General features: G+C 39.3%; 1 protein-coding gene across 4 annotated transcripts in view; it reads right to left on the bottom strand.

The window, feature by feature from the left end:
- TNIP3 (TNFAIP3 interacting protein 3) overlaps positions 1-26,220 on the bottom strand; it is a 58,855-nt gene that overhangs the window by 3,093 nt on the left and 29,542 nt on the right. For 2 of the 4 annotated variants that reach the window (XM_027971373.3, XM_042251106.1), the window contains 6 exons: positions 25,599-25,727; positions 20,936-21,055; positions 17,987-18,112; positions 9,601-9,651; positions 8,621-8,719; positions 5,224-5,284 (listed from right to left, as the gene is read on the bottom strand). In XM_027971373.3, the coding sequence (XP_027827174.2) occupies positions 5,224-5,284; positions 8,621-8,719; positions 9,601-9,651; positions 17,987-18,112; positions 20,936-21,055; positions 25,599-25,727 (586 nt within the window). Of the gene's footprint in view, positions 1-4,076; positions 4,642-5,223; positions 5,285-8,620; positions 8,720-9,600; positions 9,652-17,986; positions 18,113-20,935; positions 21,056-25,598; positions 25,728-26,220 lie in introns of those variants that run through there. The other 2 variants (XM_042251105.1, XM_042251107.1) reach the window with 2 other exon arrangements.

Raw genomic sequence — 26,220 nt, 5'->3', positions numbered from 1 at the left:
TGTTATAGGGTGAACAGTGTTATAGGGTGTCTCTTTAAAAGACAGGTTTAAGTCCTTGCCCTGTAAACATGTCCTTATTTGGGAATAGGGGCTTTGCAGATTAACATAAGGCTAAAGGAAATGGCAACCCACTCCAGTGTTCTTGCCTGGAGAATCCCAGGGACGGGGGAGCCTGATGGGCTGCTGTTTCTGGGGCCGCACAGAGTCGGACGTGACTGAAGCGACTTAGCAGCAGCAGCAGCAGCATACTGGATTAGACTAATGCAATATGATTGGTGTCCTTATATATATAAGAAGGGGAAAATTGAGACACAGACACAAAGGGAAGATAGCCACATGAAGACAGACACAGATGCTGCCCCAACCAGGGAACATCTGGGATGACTAAAAGCTGAAAGAGGCAAGGAATGACCCTCCCCTCCCTGGAGGCTCTGAAGGGAGCTTGACCCTGTCAACACCTAGATTTTGGACTTCTATTTCTGAGACTAAATTATGTGAGAGCATAAATTTTTGATGTGATAAGACACCTAGTTTGTGGTATTTTGCTATGGTCACCCCAGGAAATGAATTCAGCTGTTATTCTATCAATTACTTAACATTGGTAAAGGCCAGTTAGAATGGTTGGGCTTTGATCTTCTGTATTGTAAAGAAATAATGATGTTTGCTTACAACACAATCTTGCATGCCCACGTTCATGCGGTTCCAAATATGTAAGAACTGAACTCCAGCTTATTAGACAAACTTTAACTCTATACCATATGAAAATTTTGGAAGGTATGGAAGTGATTGGCATACGATACAGTCAAAAACCATAGCCTTGCAACATTTCAGAAAGGAGGCAACAATGTGTTTTCAAGGTTATACTAACTCTACTGTGCCATAATTGTTCTGAAAACATGGAAATCATTTTGCATCCCATTCTGATAACAGATAAAATGAGATTGAAATATTCTTTGTAAAATCACACGTTTAAACAGAAACTGTGACCCATTAACATCTGTGGACTTCAAAGTAGAAAAATGCCATTACTTAATGCTATGCAGAGAGAAAGCCAGGAAACTCTCAAAGATTTGAAAACCTTATTTAAATCTTTAGCTCTAAAAGATTTGCTTTTCAGTGTGTCCCCAGAGCATTTTAAAATAACCACGGATGTAACTGAGAGCAGAGCTGAGCCGACGACTGTCCCATGTGTACTAAATACCTGCTGACCTTACTGTTCAGCCAGGGAGCCCTTTCCTGTGCCTCCTCCCCTCTTCAGAGGACCCAGCTCTGGCCCTCCTCCAGCCAGACTCCCCTTTACTACGTGAGCCTGCCTCCCTTTAGAACAAGCCCCAGCACCTGCAAGTAGGCCCACAGGTTCTCTGCCAGGCGACCCTGGGTCTGCTTCCAGGCCCCATGTGGCCTCTTCTGTTGAGTGAGGGGTGTATGGATGAAGTTGGGATATGCCCGCTGGGCTGTTCTCAAATTCACACTCCAGACCCCTCCCAGGGGGAGGCTGAGAGGGCACGGGTCGGGGCACTGCCCAGATCATTCCATGCCACTGTGTTCTGGCACAGAGCTGAGTGAAATCTGGGTTCTAAAGTTGACACTGGCCTTCCAGCTTCATTTATCAATAGGAAGATCAACATATTTTGGGATTCCCTGGTGGCTCAGATGGTAGAGTCTGCCTGTAATGTGGGCGACCTGGGTTCGATCCCTGGGTCAGGAAGATCCCCTGGAGGAGGGCATGGCAACCCACTCCAGTATTCTAGCCTGGAAAATCCCATGGGCAGAGGAGCTTGGCCGACTACAGTCCATGGGTCACAAAGAGTTGGACATGACAGAGTGACTTCAATTTCACTTTCTTTTGCACCCACCTTTGAAAAATCAGAAGGCTCCATGTGTAAAAATCAGAGTCACTATTTAAGGTTAAATTATAATAAGAGGAATCACAAAGGAAGATGCTAAGATAAAAATATCCTACATATATTGGGGTCAGAAAAATAGATCTGTCATGAGTATAGGAAATTAATAAAAACCAAGAACTAGGACAATCTATAAAGCACATGTACTAATTGACATTAATTTAAATATCCATATTTTTAAAAGGATCTTTTTTATTTAAACAAAATACTTAAAGTATTTATTATATAAGTAAAACTTAGAGCAATTTTCAGAAGTAGTTTCTGTTTATAGATTATCAAAAACAGAATATTATTTTTCTACTCAATTTTCTTCCCACTGCTTGAATTTTTGGTATTTCTGGCCCCAAGCACAGGCCATATTGACTAGCACTATATTCTTGAATAGTGGAGAATAAATATATTAGTCATATAATGAGACAATAGAAATATCTTTATAATAAAAAATTTTTTAACCTATATATTTTAAACGATACCACAAAATTATTTTCAAGAATTCTGAGCAATTTCATTGTCTCTACAAAGCAAAAGGAGCTTTCCAATGAAATGAAACAAAAACTAACAAGAATTACCACTGAAATTAATTAATGGTACAAGCAATGTCTGTGACAGGGTGATTTCAGAGCTTCTTCCAAGTCTCAAGACCTGGCTTGACCTTGGAAATAGCATCAGCTTTGGAAACTAGAAAAGGAGCAGCTGGATTTTTAAGTAAGGAGTTTCTCTCTATGATGGTTCTCTAGTCATGATCAACCCTTTCGCTGCTATAGACAAGCCACAGTTAGCTGCAGAGCTAGCTTGGAAATAGCATCAGCTTTGGAAACTAGAAGAGGAGCAGGTAGATTTTTAAGTAAGGAGTTTCTCTCTATGATGGTTCTGTAGTCATGATCAACCCTTTCCCTGCTATAGACAAGCCACAGTTAGCTGCAGAGCTGTGTTGGTACGGAGGTCAGGTTTCAAATGGTAATATCCCTTCAGTTTCTGCCAGGACTGCTCAAGCAGGATTTATCTTACGACACATTTATTACGCACTTATTCTTATGTGGGCTCTCCTGGTGGCTCAGGCAGGAAAGAATCCGCCTACATTGTGAGAGACCCGGGTTTGATCCCTGGGTTGCAAAGATCCCCCGGAGGAGGGCATGGCAACCCACTCCAGCGTTCTTGCCTGGAGAATCCCATGGACAGAGAAGCCTGGTGGGCTAAAGTCCATGGGATTGCAAAGAGTCGGACACAACTGAGCGACTAAGCGCGTTCTTACACAGCACTATGTCTTTTACCTGTGAGAGTCTAAGTGTCGAATGAGAAGCACAGATAATACATGCTATGACTTCCTAGGAAGAGGAGATTATTGAGGGTTAGGTACTAGTCCCATAACTATCCAAGATAAGACCCCAATTGTCATTTTTCTATCTATCATTTTAGAAAATGTTTAATATAGTGAGAGAGGTAGGTTTTCAAGGGCACTATAGGATGTGATTCAAAGCACAGGTTTTGAAGTCTTAATGTACCTGGAATCTAATTCCAAGGCTAAATTGTCCTAATCAGTTTCCTCATCTGTAAAATGGTCACTTTATAGCATTGCTGTGAAGATTAAAACAATGTTTTAAAAGTACTCAGGTTGCTACATAATGAAGGCTAATTTTTCATGGTAACTTTACATCTGTAGACCATATCACACAACATGTTTTACATCACAAAGCTCTATATTTCTCATCAAATAGACAAAAATCAGTTGGTCTCACACACTGACTATAAAATTATATATTTGCATATTATGTAGTTTCTGAAGGTCATCACGATTCATTCCTGTTTTGTCTAGTTATTAGGTTCTATGATATTGGTCCAAGATGAATACAATAATGATATATAAATGGTTTCATGATATTATTGAATTTTCTACTGTATAATTTTTTGTCTAGTGATTAAACTCCAACTCAGGAGAAAATATGTTTAATATTCACTCCAGATCAATATAGTATAAAATGGGAAATTATAGTTGGGTGGCAACTCAGCTGTTGTATAATAATGGATTTCAAAACCACAGACCTTATGCAACAACCATTGTGGTTAGTAGACGCCTTTCAATTAAAAGCTCTCCATTAAGACTTGAACCCAAGAACCTTATTAAAGCCAATGGTCATATTAGCAGTAGAAAAGAAAAAAGAAAGCACTACAGTCTTCTGGTAAATATACAGACATTTTATTATAGAGTTCTCACTCTCTCTCTTTCTTCTGCATAATGCTACTGTTACTTGTGGCCTTTGCCACTCCCACTGCTTCTATGTACAGCTGTCAAGGTTGTGTACTGCACAAGTGTAGGAAGCTCCGCTTATGCAGGCTACCATGAAAAGCCCCTGGACTTCCGAAGTTCCCAACCGGAGAAACTACATATGGCATCCCTGGCCCCTACTTCCACTCCATACTGGACTCCTTGTACTAGAAACTAGAATTCTGTGGCCTCAGATAGGAACTAAAGGAGAAAACATTTCAAGCATGGCCTGAAACTGGACTATGGCTCGTTTTCAGCTTTTCTAGATAGATTCCAATATCTGGATACTAACAACTTAAAGAGTTACAGGTGTGTGCCATGTTGCAATTTTTAAATATGTAGCAGGCGTTGCTGACTTTTGATGGCAAGTGATGAGAACAGAAGTGGGATTATGATTATAGCCCAGTTTATTCAGCCCACTTCTGGGTGGCCTCACGAGAGCAGAGAAGCAAGCAGCAGACTGTCTAGCAGGTTCTGAAAAGAAAGAGGAGCGTGATAAACCAGAGAAAAATAAGACAAAAGAGTATTCTTATTTGTCAGTACTTTGTCAGTGACTTTTTACTGTTCTCCAGCACACTTAAGAGTGGGTGTTGTGGGCAACTCTGGCCTAAACTTGGAGTCTGACATTTAGTCATTAGGGAACTGAGCTTTTGGTTTTGTCTGTCTGCCAGTGACATTTGAAACATCTGTCTAGCAACCTCAACCTGAAAGAGTGATGTGCATCGGTACTTCGTAGTAGAATCCCAGAACTTTGCTGCTGTTATTGGTATAACAGAGCTCTGCTGGACTCTCTAACCCCAGATGGAATACTGACTCTGAGACAGAATAGGAACAGAAGTTAGAACGCAGATCCATGCATTTCTGCACTCGAGCATTTTCTTTTTCTAAAGAAGTTTGATTTAACTCCAGGCGCATCACATTAGAGCTGTGTTTGCAACACAACTTTATAGTGGGTTCTCCCCAAGTCCAAGTGAATGCATGTCGAGTAAACATCCCCCCCGAAGATCCTATTAAAATGTGAACATGAAAGAATGCTCAATCCAGCTGTGGTCTTACCACTTGCCTTGTGCTGCACATCTGGCGGAAACTGGTCAGGAGCATACCATTGGTAGTCTGGCTGTGTAGAACAATAAAACATTATTATAGCAATATGGGCTGCAAACCAAACACGGTGGCACATTAAAAATATAGCTGTTCTATGTGGCTTTATTACCCAGGCAACACAAAAGTAGTTGCTACCCAAACCTGTTGCTCCCTTATCTTCCTGATCACTGTTACCATCTCCCTACCCACCCCCCTCCTAAATCCACTAAGTGTTCGGTCAGAATTTGGGATTCTGACTTTTTTTTCTGAAGCAGATGTGTTTTGAATATGTGCAGAAGTATAAACACATTTGTAAAAACTTACTATAGCCCATAAATAAAAGAATTTATCATCAACAAATGTTCTCTTTTAAAACCCTCACACAGGAGGTAACAGGAAGACCAAGACAAAAATGTACAAATTGAATGTTTTCCAGGGAATCAAGGAAGAAATCTCAGCCATGAGGGCATGGCTTATGGATGGTAAAGCAGGGAGAAACTTTCCTTTTGTACTGTTCCTCTGCAGAAACTGTTCTAAATTGCTTAGTTTAGACTAGAGAGGCAATGAGAAGACAGGGCACACTGGGATTCTGCTCTTGGAATTTCTCCTAGATGTACGCCAATTAAGAACAGCTAGATATTGAACCTCAGGGAACCTGTCAAATGAATTGCATTGAAATAAATATAAACTATGGGAAGTCCTGGGTGTTCATTGGAAGGACTGATGTTGAAGCTGAAACTCCAACACTTTGGCCACCTGATGCGAAGAGCTGACTCATTTGAAAAAACCCTGATGCCGGGAAAAATTGAGGGCAGGAGGAGAAGGGGACGACAGAGGATGAGATGGCTGGATGGCATCACTGACTCGATGGACGTGAGTCTGAGTGAACTCCGGGAGTTGGTGTTGGACAGGGAGGCCTGGCGTGCTGCAGTCCAGGGGGTCGCAAAGAGTCAGACACGACTGAGCGACTGAACTGAGCTGAAGTGATGGGCTTCCCAGGTGGATCAAATAGTAAAGAATTTGCCTGCCAATTCAGGAGATGAAGGAGATGTGGGTTTGATCCCTGGGTTGGGAAGATCCCCTGGAGGAGGAAATGATAACCCACTCCAGTGTTCTTGCTGGGAAAATCCCATGGACAGAGGAGCCTGGTGGCTATAGCCCATGGGGTTGCAAAGGGTCGGACACAACTGAACACAAACAAAATATAAACTATAGACCCGAATTTCAAAATATAGGTCCAAGGCCAGAATATTGTATTTACCCACTTAGAAAAGAGTAGTCTCAGCTTTACCCAGGAGGTTAGTCTGTCTTCCTGCTCCAGATGCTGGTCCCTGCCTCCTCTACCTCTCTCCCCAAGACACAGTGAATATAAAGCTTTTGTTCTATTATTCAATTACCACCTGAAAATAACTCAGGAACATTTTCTCTAACAACCAGCCAATAGGGAGCATTTTACAGGGCTGCCAGACCACTGAAAGTAGCCTAAAATTTCAATTCCTGACAAGCATCCTGACAAGATGCTAAGAAATACTGGATCTGGGGCCGTCTGACTCCACTTTACCCTCACTCAGACACCTAGGCTCCTGGCTCCTTTTGGTCCATGAAAAAACTAAAGGAGGATATGAGATCATCTCTGTTTTTCATCTCCTCATTTATTTTTAGATGTCTCAAATAACACTGGATAAGTGACATGAGCCTCAGTTTTATATTCCAGCATAGCTGCCAAAAGAAGGTGAATATATAATAATTTTACAAACACTATTGCATGGGCTTTAACTCAGGCTTAGAAATAAGCATGAAACATGAAATATTATTTTAAAATGAACTCTAGGAGTTTCTGTACTTTTTTCCTTATACTGAGATTTTGTTTAACTGAATACTGCTTAAAAATGTAGCCATTACATGACTTGGAATCTGGTTTCAAATACAGACCTTTATTTGGTGATAATTTTATGTGATCTGGACTGCCTTATTGCTGAAAAGACTCATGTGCTTTTGTAGTAGGTGAATTTCTATCTTCTTGAAGATTTGAAGTAAACAGTCATTTTTACTTCCAGGCAAATATGAATGATTCATTGGCTTTCTAGTTAATCTTCCACAAGAGCATTTCCCCTCAATCCCCTAACCTGTAGACAACTAAACTCCTTAGTAAATTTTTATCTCTTTATGTTTCCTACAGTATTAATTTCCTTCTATAGTCTTAAAAATTTTTTTTAATGATAGCTGTGTTTGGAGATTCTCAGAACTGTTTCTAATGAAAAGAAAAAAGTAAGTAAACAGGTAAAGAGAAAAACTGGAGGGGGAGAGCAGACAGAAGCAGCAATCAACAGCAACACAAAAAGCACCAAATTCTCATCTGTGCTCTGTGTCACACCAGGGTCAAGTAAGAGATGCTCATTAAATTCTGACATCCTTCCGCCACCCAAAGAGTAATTATCTCCTCTCTTGGAAAAGGGCTTTTGAGTCAAAAGCCTTAAATACAAAAGTGTGAGAAGTTTCAGGCAACTCTGAACTCCTTGACTGTTCTCCTAGGGAAATCCCAGTTAAAATTTCAGATTCTTTGCATAATCAGAAATATGGTTAATAATAACTAAGGGAAAAGAGATTGTCTGAGCCAATCCAAAATGAAGAAAAACACATGATTTATTTCCTGCATAACGATTCTGTCTGTGTAGGCAAAATAGAGAATAGAGACAAATTTCCAGACCATGGGGGAGGGTGGGTGGAATACTGCCATTGAGAAGGAAAGGGAGGGTGTTTTGGGTCTAACTTATTCAGGTTGACTGTTCAAATCAATTCCACTCACAAATAATTGCTTCAGTATTTAATTCATTTTGCCTGGGTAGACACAGCCATAGAAAGCAACTTAAGTGGGTCACTTTTTCTTGAATCCTTTAAGAATACCCTTTCAACTGGAAAATGTCAAAGACTGTTTTGCACAGATGTAACCATATTCACAGTAGTTGAATATAAGTTTACAACTGAAAAAGGCATCTCCCAGACTGTTTTGTTATGTTCGCCTTGCTTTTCTTTATGCACAGAAATGTCTTCTTTGGGAGAGTCAGGTGTGTCATTAAAAATGACCCATATCAAATGGTATGTTTGTTCATGGAATTTTGGCTCACTTTGATACCTTTCAGTGAATGTATTCATATTTATATGTCCTGTAGTTGCAGGGTTCCAAAGATACTTAGACCGTACACTGACCACCATAACTCTGCAAATCAGAGCCCAAGATGAATAGAGGCTCTTTTTGTAGAAAATAATATGTGCCAGTATTCCAGAGAGAGACACCATTTCTACCAAAAAAGAGTATTAGCACGTATTAGAGGCATGGCACGTGATGGTTGGAATGAAGGCTCTTGCTTACTGGGCGCTTCTGTAGGTCCTGCACAGCCCCAGGGCCCATCAGAAGGTGCGGATCCCTCCGGTAGAAATTCCAGTCACAGTTACAGGTTGGGAAACACATCTGAGGAGAAGAATGCTGTTAGTTCACCGAAAGCAGTGCACCTGGGGAGTCACACTGACCCTTGCTTTATACAACCCCGAGGTTTGGCTGAAATCTTAAGGTTCAGCCTTAATCTGGCATAATCCAAATTCAAGATAGGAGGTCTGTCAATGCAGATCCTGAGACAGATGAAGCCACAGGCCAAATTTTATTCAAAGTGAAACTATAGTTATTTCTCCATGTTGGAGATACTAAAAATACTTGAAAAATGTATATAGAGTTAACTTTATGTTACTGAGTTATCTTCACAGAGTCCTCACTTAAGAAGAACCAATCTTTAAGTCATAAAACAAATTTTCCTAAACTGCAGCCAGAGACTCGAATGATATAACTAATGTCCAGAGAGGAAATGAGGAATTAAGAGAAAGAATATTCATTCCTAAGTCTGCTGGAGAACCAATGGAATGGAACGCTCTAATGGCCAAGAAGATATTCTTTCTCAAAAGAAAGATGAAGTCTTTGCTGTTGTTTTCCACTGTTGGTGGAAGCAATTGTATGAATTATCGAGGAAATATATTTCTCAGGTGTTTGTAGACTATGAAGAAATTTCTGTTTGCATGAACACTCACTAAGGCGTGTGCTCCTGTTGAAACATATTCTGTAAAGCATGTGCTCTTCTGGAGTGTTAGGGTCTAGAGGCCTTGGTACCTAAGTATTATCTCTCCAATGACATTTTAATTGATAATGAAAAGCATGAGTTGTCCTAGGCCCTCTGTAGCAGAACTTGAATCTGCCTTTATTTGGGACCACGAGAAACTGCTGCATTTGGGAATAAATGTGAGTAAAACTCAGAGTCGGCATTTCTAACATGACAAGAAAGTTGTGAGTAAGGATCAACGTACCTGTTTTAATTGCCTCTCTAGTTTTTCTTTTTCCATCTGACAAGCTTTTATCTGTGGACAATACAAAAGCATTTGTGTGTCAGAAAGAGCTTATGTCTTAAAGCAATTCCTGGTCCAGTTGGCAGGGATCTGCTCAGAAATCCAGGGGCTGAAGCCCTGATAGCAATAATGCCAATAAAATCAGTTGAGTTTTGGATTTTCCAGGCATCAATTGGTTCTGTTGTGAAATTTCCAAATGAAGTTTGCAAAGCTGGGTATTTTAAAATTGTTATTCCCACTTATTGGGACCATTGCAATTCTGTTTTAGGTTGATGTATTTAGCTCTAGGTGTGAATGTAGATATAGACATAGATGTGGGCATAGAAATAGCTTCTACTGCTTATTGAATGTAATTGTATAGTCAACTGCTTCCACAATAAATTTCAGAAGTTGCATATGCACTTAATACATGCCAGACACTGATCTAAGTGCTTTACACTTAATAACTCACATTCAAGCCTCCAATACCCCTAAATGACACTTAAAATTATTATTCCTATTTTACAGAAGAGGTCACTGAGGTATGAGATGCTGAGTAACTTGTTCAAAGTCACAGTTATACTTCATCTGGCAGAGTCACCTCCCCTGAGTTCTCCCAACATCTGACACCTCTAAGGAAAGCTGGTTTTTCTTGCACTCCTTAGTCATGCTGTTGTCATCCCTGAAGTGAAAGTGAAAGTGTTAGCCACTCAGTTATGTCCGATTCTTTGCGATTGCATGGACTAAAGCCCACCAGGCTCCTCTATCCCTGGAATTTTCCAGGCAAGAATATTGGAATGGGTAGCCATTCCCTTCTTGAGAGGATCTTCCCAACCCAGGGACTGAACCCAGGTCTCCTGCATTGCAGGGGGATTCTTTACCATCTGAGCCATATGATACCTTTCCAAGTCCCACCTATGGAATGATTCTCTCCTTTCAGTTCAGTTCAATCTCTTAGTCATGTCCGACTCTTTGCAGTCCCATGGACTGCAGCACTCCAGGCCTCCCTGTCCAACACCAACACCTGGAGTCTACTCAAACTCATGTCCATTGAGTTAGTGATGCCATCCAACCATCTCATCCTCTGTCATCCACTTCTCCTCCTGCCTTCAATCTTTCCCAACATCAGGGTCTTTTCAAACGAGTCAGTTCTTCATATCAGGTGGCCAAAGTATTGGAGTCTCAGCTTCAGCATCAGTCCTTCCAATGAACACCCAGGACTGATCTTTAGGATGGACTGGTTGGATCTCTTTGCAGTCCAAGGGACTCAAGAGTTTTCTCCAACACCACAGTACAAAAGCATCAATACTTTGGCGCTCAGCTTTCTTTATAGTCTGACTCTTACGTTCATACATGACTACTGGAAAAACCATAGCTTTGACTAGGTGGACTTTGTTGGCAAGTAATGTCTCTGCTTTTGAATATGCTGTCTAGGTTGGTCATAGCTTTTCTTCCAAGGAGCAAGCGTCTTTTAATTTCATGGCTGCAGTCACTATCTTCGGTAATTTTGGAGCCCCCCAAAATAAAGTCTGTCACTGTTTCCATTGTTTCCCCATCTATTTGACATGAAGTGATGGGACCGAATGCCAAGATTTTAGTTTTCTGAATGTTGAGTTTAAATCCAAATTTTTCACGCTTCTCTTTCACTTTCATCAAGAGACTCTTTAGTTCTTCTTTGCTTTCTGCCATAAGGGTGGTGTCATCTGCATATCTGAGGATATTGATATTTCTCCCAGCAATCTTGATTCCAGCTTGTGCTTCATCCAGCCCAGCATTTTTCATGATATACTTTGCATATCAGTTAAATAAGCATGGTGATAATATATAGCCTTGATGTACTCCTTTTCCTATTTGGAACCAGTTTGTTGTTCCATGTCCAGGTCTAATTGTTGCTTCTTGACCTGCATACAGATTTCTCAGGAGGTCGGTAAGGTGGCCTGGTATTCCTATGTCTTTAAGAATTTTCCACAGTTTGTTGTGATCCACACAAGTCAAAGGCTTTGGCATAGTCAATAAAGCAGAAATAGATGTTTTCTGGAACTCTCTTGCTTTGTCTATGATCCAATGGATGTTGGCAATTTGATCTCTGGTTCCTCTGCCCTTTCTAAATCCAGCTTGAACATCTGGAAGTTCTTGGTTCATGCACTGTTGAAGCCTGGCTTGGAGAATTTTGAGTATTACTTTGCTAGCGTGTGAGATCAGTACAGTTGTGTGGTAGTTTGAATGTTCTTTGGCATTGCCTTTCTTTGGGATTGGAATGAAAACTGACCTTTTCCAGTCCTGTGGCCACTGCTGAGTTTTCCAAATTTGCTGCATATTGAGTGCAGCACTTTCACAGCATCATCTTTTAGGATTTGAAATAGCTCAACTGGAATTCCATCACCTCCACTAGCTTTGTTTGTAGTGATGCTTCCTAAGGCCCACTTGACTTCACATTCCAGGATGTCTGGCTCTAGGTGAGTGATCACACCATCGTGATTATCTGGGTTGTGAAGATCTTTTTTGTATAGTTCTTCTGTGTATTCTTGCTGCCTCTTAATATCTTCTGCTTCTATTAGGTCCATAACATTTCTGCCCTTTATTGTGCCCGTTTTGCATGAAATGTTCCTTTTGTATCTCTAATTTTCTTGAAGAGATCTCTAGTTTTCCCCATTCTATTGTTTTCCTCTATTTCTTTGTGTTGATCACTGAGGAAGCCTTTCTTCACTCTTGTTATTCTTTGGAACTCTACATTCAAATGGATATATCTTTCCTTTTCTCCTTTGCCTTTCACTTCTCTTTTCTCAGCTATTTGTAAGGCCTCCTCAGACAACCTTTTTGCATTTCTTTTTCTTGGGGATGGTCTTGATCCCTGCCTCCTGTACAATGTCACAAACCTCTGTCCATAGTTCATCAGGCACTCTGTCTACAGATCTAGTCCCTTGATTCTATTTGTCACTTCCACTATATAATCATAAGGGATTTGATTTAGGTCATACCTGAATGGTCTAGTGGTCTTCCCTACCCTCTTCAATTTAAGTCTGAATTTGGCAATAAGGAGTACATGATCTGAGCCACAGTCAGCTCTCTCAGTCTTGTTTTTGCTGACTGTATAGAGCTTCTCCATCTTTGGCTGCAAAGAATATAATCAATCTGATTTCAGTATTGACCGTCTGGTGATGTCCATGTGTAGAGTTTTCTCTTGCGTTGTTGGAAGAAGGTATTTGGTATGACCAGTTTGTTCTCTTGGCAAAACTGTATTAGCCTTTGCCCTGCTTCATTCTGTACTCCAAGGCCAAATTTGCCTGTTACTCCAGGTGTTTCTTGACTTCCTACTTTTGCATTGCAGTCCCCTCTAATGAAAAGGACATTTTTTGGGGGTATTAATTCTAGAAGGTCTTGTAGGTATTCATAGAGCTGTTCAACTTCAGCTTCTTCAGCCTTACTGGTCGGGGCATAGACTTGGATTACTGTGATATTGAATGGTTTGCCTTGGAAATGAATAGAGATCATTCTGTCATTTTTGAGATTGCATCCAAGTACTGCATTTTGGACTCTTTTGTTGACTATGATGGCTACTCCATTTCTTCTAAGGGACTCTTGCCCACAGTAGTAGATATAATGGTCATCTGAGTTAAATTCACCCATTCCATTCCATTTTAGTTTGTTGATTTCTAAAATGTCGATGTTCATTCTTGCCATCTCCTGTTTGACCAGTTCTAATTTGCCTTAATTCGTGGACCTAACATTCCAGGTTCCTATGCAATATTGCTTTTTACAGTGTTGGACTTTACTTCCATCACCAGTCACATCCACAGCTGGGTATTGTTTCTGCTTTGGCTCCATCCCTTCATTCTTTCTGGAGTTATTTCTCCACTCATCTCCAGTAGCATACTGGGCACCTACCAACCTGGGGAGTTCATCTTTCAGTGTCCTATCTTTTTGTCTTTCCATACTGTTTATGCAGTTCTCAAGGCAAGAATACTGAAGTGGTGAAGTGGTTTGCCATTCCCTTCTCCAGTGGACCATGTTTTGTCAGAACTCCCCACCATGACCAGTCCATCTTGGGTGGCCCTACATGGCATGGCTCATAGTTTCATTGAATTAGATAAGGCTGTGGTGCATGTGATCAGATTGGTTAGTTTTCTGTGATTGTGGTTTTCAGTCTGTCTGCCCTCTGATGGAGAAGGCTAAGAGGCTTATGGAAGCTTCCTGATGGGAGAGACTGACTGAGGAGGAACCTGGGTCTTGTTCTGATGGGTGGGGCCATGCTTAGTAAGTCTTTAATCCACAGCCCTGCTCATCAACAGAAAATTGAATTAAAGATTCTCTCCTTTGGTCCTCCCATGTAGGGTTTTACATTTATTACATGTATTTTTGGTACTCCAGTGTGTACCATGTTCAGTCAATCCTCATGATTCACAGTAGTTATATTCTATAAAGTAACCATGAACACTGAAGTAGCAAACACTGAATCACTGCTTCCAGGGAAATGCAGGCTTAGGTTCCTACCAGCCTCTGGTCATGCCATTTTTGTTAATCACTCAATACATAATCTTGTTTTATTGTGTGTTTCTGTTAAAGATACCTTATTTGGTGTTCAGTCACTCAGTAGTGTCCGACTCTTTGTGACCCCATGGACGGCAGCACACCAGGCTTCCGTGTCCTTCACCATCTCCCGGAGCTTGCTCAAACTCATATCCATGGAGTCAGTGATGCCATCCAACCATCTCATCCTCTGTCATCCCCTTTTCCTTCTGCCTTCTATCTTTCCCAGCAGCAGAGTCTTTTTCCAATGAGCCAACTCTTCACATCAGGTGGCCGAAGTATTGGGGCTTCAGCCTCAGCATCAGTCCTTTCAATGAATATTTGGGGTTGATTTCCTTCAGTATTGACTACTGTCAATACTTGACGTCCAAGAGATTCTCAAGAGTCTTCCCAGCACCACAGTTCAAAGGCATCAATTCTTTGGCACTCAGACTTTTTTATTGTCCAGTTCTCACATCTGTACATGACTACTGGAAAAACCATAGCTTTGATTATATGGATCTTTGTAGGCAAAGTAATGCCTCTGCTTTTTAACATGGTGTCTAGGTTTGTCATTGCTTTTCTTTCAAGGAGCAAGCGTCTTTTAATTTCATGGCTGCAGTCACCATCCAGAGTGATTTTGGAGGGGAAAAAAATAAAGTCTGTCACTGTTCTCATTGTTTTCCCATCTACTTGCCATGAAGTTTAGTAAGTCCTATAGATCCATAAACAGTAGCGCTACATTCATCCCTGAACGAAGCTTATCTGACACATATCTTTTCTCCAGTAGGCAATTTTCAGCTTTCCGGCACTTAGGAACACTGGATAGCACTTCAGCACTAGCTTGAGGGCCATTAAAACATGAGATCCCCAACAAAAAGCTCAAAAATGTGAAAAATGTGGCACTAAATAGACCATGAAAAGAACACTTTTTACAGTATGAGAGCTGAAAGAAGAAGGCAGCGCCACCGTTTGGACTTCCACTGGGAATCAGTGTGTTAGGAGGCTCAAGGATTATGCTGCTCTGTGCAAGTTCACAAATGAACTTAAAGGTGGTCCAAGAATTGATTTTGGGGTGGCAAATATATTTTAGTGGGTAAGTGAATTCACAAAATTGGAACCTGCAAATGATGAGGATAGACTATATAGGTTCCCCTCACTATACTGTGGGCCTTTTCGTAGCATTGATTATTTTTTAGTTCCTTTGCAGCATATAGCAGAATGCCTTGCAGAAAGAAAGCATCAAAATTAGATATCATGAGGCACTGAATGTGGCAGGCTAATTATAAAACTAAATGAAACTATTATAAATTCTCCCTTCCAATAAACTATTTATGAAATACCAGTGAGCCATGACTTGGGCTGGATGTTATTAAATAGATTTTTTTTCCACTTAATCTTGAGAATAACTTTGTGAAGTCATGAGGCAAGTATCATTATATTTTACAGGTGAGTATGATGGTGGTAAGAACCCACCTGTGAATGCAGGAGACTTAAGAGATGCGGGTTTGATCCTTGGGTTGGGGAGATTCCCTGGAGGAAATCATGGCAACCCACTTTAGTATTCTTGCCTCGGGAAGACACAGACAGAGGAGCCTGGAGGGCTACAGTCCACAGGGTCACAAAGAATCGGACACAACTGAAGTGACTTAGCACGCTTATGGTGAGAGAAGTTAAGCAACTTATTTTAGAGACAGAAGTTTTGGAATTACATGGAACATTTTAGAGACCATCTAATTCAATTTTGTCATTTTATAGATGAAGAAAAGGAAGTGCAGGAAAATGTCCAATATTTACTCAAGGTCCTCCCCAACTGTTAAAGCAGGCATGACCAGCAGATTTATCCTTAGAGTTCTCCTCAGCATCTTTCACTTTGCCACACTGACCATTTTTACCAGTTATTGCCTTAAATGATAGGAGGCAGGCATAGAAGGTGATAGGAGGAATCACCGTCCTCAGTGATAAGAGGAATACACTCTGGTGTGTAAGCAACGAGTACCAGATTGATTTGACCTAAAAATTCCTTTGGTCAGGTGGTGCATTTGGTCCACAGGTAATAAACCACTCAAATAAGTACTCTATTATATTATGGCATTTAACCTGCTGTTAATACATTTAACACAGACTGTTACATCATCTATTACATTCTGTGAATTCTATCATACTTTTAGCTGAGTAAATGAGACTTTTGAAGAATAAATGCTTGTACTATCATTATAAAGAAGATTTTGATAGTTTTAACATATTACTAAGATTCTCCTTTAGTTCATAAGCACAGTTATACAGCACTGTGATTAAACAACATATTCATTTTGTTGATATCAAACAAAAATGACAGATGACACAGAAAATCACTGTGGATTATAGTCTATGACATAAATAGTTGATTGTGTGTTTCTAGCTGTACTAGAGTTTCTATAATGGGAAAAACATTGCCAGTCTAGTAAATACTTATCATCAATCTGATTTAATGTAGTAGAATGAATAAAATTAAAATATGGCAGGAAGTAAAATGATTTGTGCAGTGACAAGTTCAAAGAAATTAAGACAGTTTTGCATGTAATACATAAAAATTGAGAGCAATTTTCTAAGAATAATCAGAACATTTCTCACCCACTGTTGTAAAAGTAGGTTGCATGAATTACTTTTGGAAAAAGCATTTTATTATGTTTTTACCATTATTTTATTCCCTCTAATTTCTTAGAAAGAAATGGTTGTTCCAAATAATTTTCCATGTGAAATTAGGAATTTAAAGTTAATCCTTAAAAAAGATGTCAAAGAAGAAACTGAATTTAATTCACAGTCTACTTTGTATTAGGAAGAAGAGTATGACAAAAAATTTAAAATCTCCTCTGAGACTAAGAATCTTGAACTTACGGAGCTGTCACAGCACGTCTCACAACAATTTCCTATTTATTGAAACACATTGCATAATTTTGCAAATTAAAAATTTGGTGATTCCTTTTCTTTTTTTGTGTTCCCTGGTGGCTCAGAGGATAAAGCATCTGCCTGCCATGCGGGAGACCTGGGTTCGATACCTGGGTTGGGAAGATCCCCTGGAGAAGGAAATGGCACCCCACTCTGGTATTCTTGCCTGGAGAATCCCATGGACAGAGGAGCCTGGTGGACTACAGTCCATGGGGTCACAAAGAGTCAGACACGACTGATTGAGTTCACTTTTTTGTTTTTTTCACTTTTCTTTTCTTAAGCCTAAATTGTGTTAGCTATATTTCCCTTATTAACATCAATATTTACCCGTTATGGCAACTTCTTGAGTCTATGTTTAATAAATTCTATTGTACTTAATTTTAGCATGCTTACAGTTAATATTCTGTTCTAATAAAGTGGCTTATATTATCTGGCTTCCTTGAGAGTGCTCCAGTTACGTTAAATCTGGGAATCCACTGAACAAAATTCCTGGTCTCATTAGCTATATAAATGACATTCATTATGCATGTTTTTGGAAGACAGGAACATTCCAATGTAGTCCTTCAAAGAAAAATGGTAAGAATTTAGAAACAACTTCAATGTATTGGAGTGTTTCGTCTTTGAATATAAGTGCTATTTAGTTCCAACTCTCATTCTACCAAGATAAATATTATGAGAAAAAAGATCAAAAGAATTGGATTTTGTAAAAGACTTTGGAATCCAATTTCTTGGATAACTCTTTAATATACTTAAGTTAAAAGGAATCGCCAGTCATTTTCATCTCTTTATAAAATTGTTTACAAATGATTTCATCCCAGATGTTAATCTCTCAAAAAAAAAATGGCCATTAACAGAAGCCAAAATATCTTGATTTTTTAATGAGAAAATAAATATAAAATACATATGTGCTGGCAAAGGTTATTTGAACTTATACCTGAGAATTCAGCTTGTTCAACTGGGATTGAGAAGTCTGAATAATTCGCTGTAGCTCTTCTTTTTCTTGATTAAGTCTTTCTCGGTCTAATCGCTCCTTTTTGAAGTCTTCTTCATATATTTGCACCTAGGAAATGTTAACATGCTGTTACTGCTAGCTTCCTTTTCTCTTAAGCCATTTAAATGAGTTCAGAAGAGATGCTGTCTGGGTTTGTCCAATCTGAGACATGGATGTCCTCTTTTCATGAATATTTCTTTATGGTGGGACTCCATCTTGATACCTGTGACTATAATTTCATCTTTTAGTTTGTTTAGAATGGCACTTTCTCTACTTTTTTCTCATTGAGCAGTAATTCATAAGTAAATTCATGGATATTTTGAAAAAAAATTCCCTTCACCAATATTTCTATTGCATATTACATGACTGTGAGGACACCTTGACCCCCCTGACTCCATCAATGTTAAGAGTCACTGTTTTGGAACAAATCACTCATCTCTAAAACAAGGCTTTGACATAAATATTGCTTGAAGTTCTTCAGTCAGTTTACTGACAATAGCTAAGCGAAGCCACTGACTACTGACATGTCAAAGTTTCTAAACAGAAATTATAAGTTGAGTACAAGTTAAAAATGAAAGGCTCATGTACGTGGGAAACCAAGGGATGTTTGTTAAAGGACATTCATGAGAGTTGCCCTTTATAAGTAACTGTGGGCATATATCATAAAAAGAGGAACGTTTTAGTGGAATGCCTCTTGAGATGTACTCCAAATATTGTAGAAAAGTAATCAAAACAACCTTGCCCCAGAACAGATTTAATTATTGTTTGTTTTAATTGGCACAGTGTTGATTGGTGGCTTGGAGACTAGAATGTGGAGTTATGAAAACAAATGAAGCTTAAGGAATGAAGCAAAGGAATTCCTCTAAAACTAGATTTAAATCATAACATACATGAGAACCTAACATTAAACTACATTGCACCATCATCACCAACAGTGCAACAAATTTTAACTAAAGGATTATCAATTTTAAGTTAATAATAACAGAACAAAGTGTAATAGGCAAGAGAGGAAAAAATGAAACATTTTATATAGCTCTATATGCAGATATACATATTTAATTTCAAGCCTTTTTTCATCAGAAGGATTGCAAAGGAACTATATGCAGCCAAGCTGACATTTTGTTTTCTGGTGTTGGGTTTTTGTTTTTGTTTTTTTTTTGGTTGAGAGTAGCAGTCCAAAGGCACAGATACAGTTTAATCAATGTATAATTAATAAACAATTACCAGAGGCAACTAAAGTGGGAGAAGCCCATTGATCAGAACAGAACACACTTATAGTGATGTCATCACTTAGGTGGCCAATTCAAGCTCAGTTTCTTTGTGAATTTAAATTCTCTAGAGTTTCACGTAGCACTTGGTGGTGTAATTATTGTAGGTACCCATTTAGAAATGTGCACAGTTAAAATGTGAATGTAGAAAGCTAGCAAAAGGGCCATACAAAAATGAAGGAGATTAATCCTGGTCTACTCTTGGGGGTTATGAAAAAAAGAATACTTGCCACTATCTCTGTCAAATACAAACTAAACCATTACTGTAAACACTGCATGTAAGAGCAACTCTCCTGCATGAAATTTACATTATGTGAGAACAATGAAGATGACTCGAGTGTCTGAACATAAGCAGTCCGTTTTTCAAAGGAATCCTGGTTTGTGCCAGTGTTACTTCAGGGGTTGAGAATCTGGCAGTTTTAACACTCTGACTATACCCTTAATCTCAACATGGGTTTATTTCTAAGCTGTATATTTGATCCTGAATGTAATGAAGCAGATTGTTCAAATGGAGTTGATAGAAGAAAAAGATCCAATTTTACGTCAAATGCTCTGGATATTTTAGATTTATAAATAGTTACATTCTATGAAGTAATAAGAGTAATGTAAATAACAATATCACAGTTGCTCAATTCTTCTGTGTATTGCATCAAGATTCCTTGTAATTGGCACTTGCTCGGAGCAAAACAGCCAACAAGCTACTCCCAGGGACATCAGAAAATCCTACATATACATTCTTTGTTCTGTGACATCCTGCCCTGCAACCTGCCATTGTTAACATATCACCAACCATGTGTGCTTCGAGGATTGGAATTCCTGTATTTCTCAATATCACCTTGAACTGTTCCAGCCCTTTACCTATGCTAGTTCATTTCACTTCTCATAGGAAAAGAGATGTGATATGCTCGAGTGGCCCTGTGGCTAAGCCAGTTCCAGCTATATGAATGGAATTTAGGCTCCGGTAGTTTAGGCAGTGCTATGTCCCATAGCCCCGTGCCGCTGATGCATGCAAGAGCTTATTAGAGCATCCTTGACTCTTGCTGTGTACTTGGCAACAGTGAGTGAAGCAGGCTGGGTGGGAAGGAGGAAGCCATAACTCGTCAGTAAATTCCTAGGCAGTGCCATCCATACGTGGGAGTAGATAAACAGATGTGCCTCCTCTGATCAGCGCAGAGTATTCCCTTTAAAACTGCCCTCATTGTTGCAAAGCCTGGAAGGTCTGAAGCTACAGAGAAGCAGCCCAGCTGCTACCATTTTCTGAAAAGGTCCAGAGTTTAGGTTAATAGTGTCTTCGAAATAAATTGTGTCTGTGTGAAAATCTCTGGAACCAGTGCTAATAGAATTTCACTAAAAGGTTAATTAGCATGCCCTTCTTTTAAGTTGTGTGCTCTTGGGCAAGCCACTCGACCCATCTGAAATTCAATTTTCTCTTTTATAAAGTGTCAGAGTTGGACTAGTTGATCTAAATTTCCCCATAAAGCTTTAAAATTAGGTAATTATAATTAGATACATGCAAAACCCTTTGACACAAAGTGAAAAGCAGGACTTCTAGAAATGTCTAAAGCAGCACATGAACAACAGGCCCTAAGTTCTCCTCAAGATTGCTCCACTTTCAACTTCTCACCTGCTGTTTGAGAACTTCCATTTCTGTTCGCATCTCCTCATGGCTGCACTCCATTTCAGACTTCCCCAAAGGGTCCTCAGGAGATGAAGAACACTCCAGTTTCAAGGCATCCTGCAGAGCCTGTATTATAAGATAAGCACACTGTTGACCTAAGAGTTGCCACATATGTATTTCTCTGCAATTATTACAATCGTTTCAAATGCACTCACAAGGTAGAAGTTCATTTTTAAAGGCCTCACTAAATAATGTTATTCTGATTTTCTAGCATATATGCATTTTTTTCCAGAATCTCTGTCTTTTCTCCATGATGGTGCTTATGTTATTCAACTCTCATTGTGACTTAAGAAGGTTTTTAATATTACAGACCCTCCCTCCCACCTGACTAATCATAGTTGGAAAACAGATACATAGTCTTTCTCTAGAGTCTCTGCTTCAGTCAAATATATGCTCCATCAATAAAGCTCAAACTTTAGGAAGCATCAGAATCACCTGGAGAGGCAGCAAATATGCCCATCCCTGGGCATTGTCCCCAAGCATCCTGAATCAGTACATGTGGGGGTAGGAACTGAAAGTCTGCACTCCTCAAAAGCTGCAGCTGATGGTCTCGGATGGCATTCTGAGTAATGTGTTTCTGCTATATAACCATGTCTCCTACAGGAGAGGCGGGAATTCATGCAGATTTGTTACCATTAGATCCGGCACTGTTCTGCTCTGCTCTCCTTCAGCATACCGTGCCCTGGCCTAGCTACAGTTATATTTATTCTCCAATAAAACATCCATTAACCCACCACAGGGTAGAGAGTTGTTTAGTCGCTAAGACGTGTCTGACTCTTTGTGACCCCATGCACTGTGGCCTGCCAAGTTTCTCACTCATGGGATTTCCTGGGCAAGAATACTGGGGTTGGTTGCCATTTGCTTCTCCAGAGGATCTCCCTGACCCAGGGATCAAACCACGTCTCCTGCACTGGCCAGATGGATTCTTTGCCACTGAGCCACCAGGGCAGCCCACAAGGTGGAGAGAGTGCTCTGCCTTCTTGACATTCAGTACAATTCGGTGTTTTCACCATGGAGTGAAGGAGTGGAAGAAATAAGAGACTCTTAGATTTGCCACCCAGATCATCATCCTTAATCATAAATCCATGTACTCTGACATATACTACACTTGGTCAGATTATATAAAAGATACTGTCTCTCTTCTGAAGACCTTTGGCTTGTGACAAGTTAAATAAAATGGCTGCCAAAAATGGTGACAGAACATACCTCATCTTGTGGTATCCAAGCCCGCACACAATACAACTACTTGCTCCTTATTGAATGAGTCCTCTATGCAAATAGGAAAAGTTCACTTCCAAAGCTACAAGACTTTAATTCCTCGGTATCTCATTAGTTGCTTCAGTGATGTTCATTTGATGACTCTACTAGTAACTCACTTCCCTGCATTACTATGTAATATGGCTGTAAGGTTAGAAAAGTAAAGTAAGTTTATGGTGTTAAATGTGTGTATAGTTAAGACTAGACTATGGATGCTGTCTAGCCTGATATAAATACCATTTTTTCAGGAGGTTGTGAGAAAAACAAGAACTTATTCCTTCCTCCAGGAATTCTTAAAACAACAGAAGTTTTTTAATAATTTGTATTTTGTTAGAATGTATTGCTAATCTATATAGTTCTAGGAATTATCATGATAGGTATATTTAAAAAAAAAACATGTTAGTAGCATCAGAATCTAGGTGGGGTGAATGAAGTGAGTCAAGGCAATCAAATATGCTGGCTCCATATCCTACAGCTATAAATAGACTTTTTGTGGGTCTTGTAATATTTGAATTTCCTGATCTACCTATTCAGACTTCTAGAAATTTTGCAAATGAATCATAAATGAAAGGTGAGTTTAGCAGATATTTATTTCATCTTGGGGTTTTCCAACTTCCCTGAACAAACACCTGTAACCTATTCTAGAACAGCAGTTTACTATCAGCACAGATAAGATATACGAGACACACTGATGGTGAGATGCAGACACGTCACTTCTGCCCATGGGTGGCACTGGTTGACCAGCCCCAGGTAATTTTTCTCGCTTAGATTAAACATCTGGATTCTCTTGCCCAGAACTTTATGAAAACAATACCCTTAGGTATCTCCTTCAAAGCAAAAAAGTAGAACTGAGTACATGTAATTGTGTGAACTTCTGAAAACCATCTGCTAATTGCTAAGCTGATATGCTGTGAATTTCTGCTGAGAGACTGGGTCAGCAGGCAGTAAGTTTGAGCAAGCAGGGTGGCCCCCAAATTTCATCCTGTGATGAATGGTGTGTACAATTAGCTACCCAAATCATCATTTTTGAGTAACTTCTATTTATTACAGTGGTAAAAGAGAAAAGAAAAATCTACAGTATAAAAGAATAATTTCTTACATTTCATTAGACACTAAATGAGAAAAAAAATCTCTTTGTACTAAATGAAAAAAAAGAGAAAAAAATCTTTTTATAGCTCATTACTTTTTATCTGTGTTTTAAAAGTGACAGTTGAAGGTATAGATGTGGGGGATGAAATCTCTTCTTGTTTGAAGTACACTTTCATTTTTTCTTACTGCTCATATGTAAGAGTAAAGCATTATGCCTATTAAAGCATAAATGTCACGATCACAATTGGCTATTGAATGTATTACATTATCAGTAAATTACATTAGTTAATTCATCCAGTCAACAAATATTTAAGAACATATTATGAGCAAGGCCCTGTTCCAGGCACTTCGAATACAGCAGTGAACAAAAGAGAGACACTCAGGGCCCTGTTATGAATATTGTCCTGTGCGTCTCCTCCTTCAAACAAATATGTACTGATAGTAAATGTATATAATTGCATTCTTACAAAGATGAATATGTTAATATTCATATGAAATGTTTTTTTTGACCTAAAACTTTCAGTTTATTTCCTCTCACCTTAAGAGAAATTAAGCATCTCAATGGGCCACTAAAAGTATTGTGAGTACTCAACACTGGGTCTACCATGCCTAGCAGAGATGTCTGCCCTGCAAAAATCCTGCCCACATGGAGCTTATAATCAAGACTGGGAGATAGAAAGCAAAAATGGTAATAAACATGGCACATTTTGCATGTATTAAATAGCAGTGAATACCAAGGAAAAATTAAAACAGGAAATTTTAGAGGTGTAGTATGTAATTTTAGTGAGGATAACCAGAAAAATCCACTTTGAGAAGATGACATTTGTACCAAGCTCTGAATTTTACTCAAATTAATTTTTCTCATTGAGATTTCAGGATTATAATCATGAGCTATTAAGTTTTTACTTATTAAAAGTTTTTTTTCTGTTGACTATAAAAGCAGATACACATAAATTAAGGTTATATATGAGCTTCTTGAGTTAAAAACAGAGTTTTTGACTGTTATAATTTATACAGGCTTTATATCCTTATGTCCGCATTTAGAGAAACAGAGAAGAGAACTAATAAGCAACGACATAACAAAAGTGGGAGAAATTTCAAGTATAATCTCAATTAATGTCAGTTCCTCTCATTCATTTGCAGAGAATTTCCAGCAGAGAATAAGAGATAAAATCCATTCGCCCTTAATCTGTGTCTCTGAACATTGATTTTCTCTCTTAAAGGATAGAGAAGTACAGTGTTTATGAAATCAACCTCCAATTTCTTACTTTATCCTGAATAATAGCTTGCCTCATAAATAGATCAAATACAGCATCGCATTTGTAAAGCATCCTATCCACTGTACAGGCACATCATTAACACTCTGGGAATCTTTAAGTTCTACCTCTGGAAACTAGTTAACTACAGGATGGCACACAGTCCAAAATGCAAGCACTGAGCACGTGTTTAAGGCCAATCACCTACTCACTTTAGAAGACAATTTCTGTTACTTTGGCCAAGAAATACCTAGCTTGAGAGATGAATATTTCAACTCCTACAGGTGTTTCTATGGCCCATGTATGAAAAAGTCAACAGCAAAGGGTTTAATTTTTTTTTCTTCTGAATAAGTCAGCAATCCCTTCCCACAGAAAATTAAGGTTCAGTTCATGAAACAACACACAGACACACTCATTCACAAGTCATTCTTTCGCAGCAATTCAAAGGTGGCCCCTCTGAATAGTTAAGTTGGAGCGAAGGCATTAAAATCACCAGCATTTTTTTAATAGATCTATCCCCACTCTCCCCGCTAAAAGGCTTTTTCTCGGAAAGGCCACCGTTCTTGGATTTGGCATTTAGCCTGTTTCCATATAGCCTGCTTCACATCCAGCAGCTCCACAGTGATGATTTTTGAGTGCAGTCTGTTTCCTCAGGAAACTTTTGTGGTTGACCAAGACATACACTACTCTTCACAAACACCCACTTGCTTTATGTGGTTCTTTGAACTACCAAAAAAGAAAGTCTTACTCTCTTTTATAATATCTCCTTATCTTTTTCATGACAGTCTTTGCAGAGACACGAATTCCCCCAAAAATCCTTAGCCAAGTACAGCTGAATGAGGAATATAGGAGAGATGTATAAAATTACAGAGACCTTTTGTGCGAGCCCCCCAAGCCTGTGAGCTGCATTGCAGTGTGAGTGGATTCTGCTGTGAGTTTCAGCTCAGAATGTACTCTTTATACAGAAACCTCACATTTGACCTCTCCAGCTTCATCTGGCGTGATACCTTATTGAGGCGTTTTATTTCACATTCATAATGTTGCTTCTTGTGGTTTATGAGAGCATTTTTCTCCTTCAAAAGGTTATTCTCTATCTTCAATTCATGTAATTCTCCATTTAGGCTCTCCTTTTCCTTCTGGAATAGAAAGCAAGAAAACAAATTCCAAATCAAAAAAATTCAGATGAGATGATTTTGTAGGACTACTACTGAAATTAAAACAAAACAAAACAAGACCTACTAGATTTTTCACTTAACATCCCACTTGAGTAATAGTCTCTGGGTGGGCTTCCCTCATGGTTCATCTGTAAGAACCTGCCTGTGAATGCAGGGGCTGCGGGTTTGATCCCTGGATCAGGAATGTTGACTAGAGAAGGAAATGGCAACCCACTTCAGTATTCTTGCCTGGGAAATCCCATGGACAGAGGAGCCTGGCAGGATACAGTCCATGGGATCCTAAAAGGGTCAAATGTGACTTAGCAACTAAACAACAACAACTCTGAGTGGAAGTCAGGATTAGGATAGAAGAAATCTTTATGTTATCCTTACTGCTACTGAGTTTTGTGACCCCAGAACAAGATGTCAAAATCCCCACTCCTCACTTTTAAGGATCAAATGAGTCTGCAGAATA

Source organism: Ovis aries, chromosome 6 (assembly GCF_016772045.2).
Source record: "Ovis aries strain OAR_USU_Benz2616 breed Rambouillet chromosome 6, ARS-UI_Ramb_v3.0, whole genome shotgun sequence".
NCBI classification, from domain to species: Eukaryota; Metazoa; Chordata; class Mammalia; order Artiodactyla; family Bovidae; genus Ovis; species Ovis aries.
Note: the sequence above shows the minus strand (reverse complement) of the source record. Positions and strands in the feature narration are given on the sequence as shown.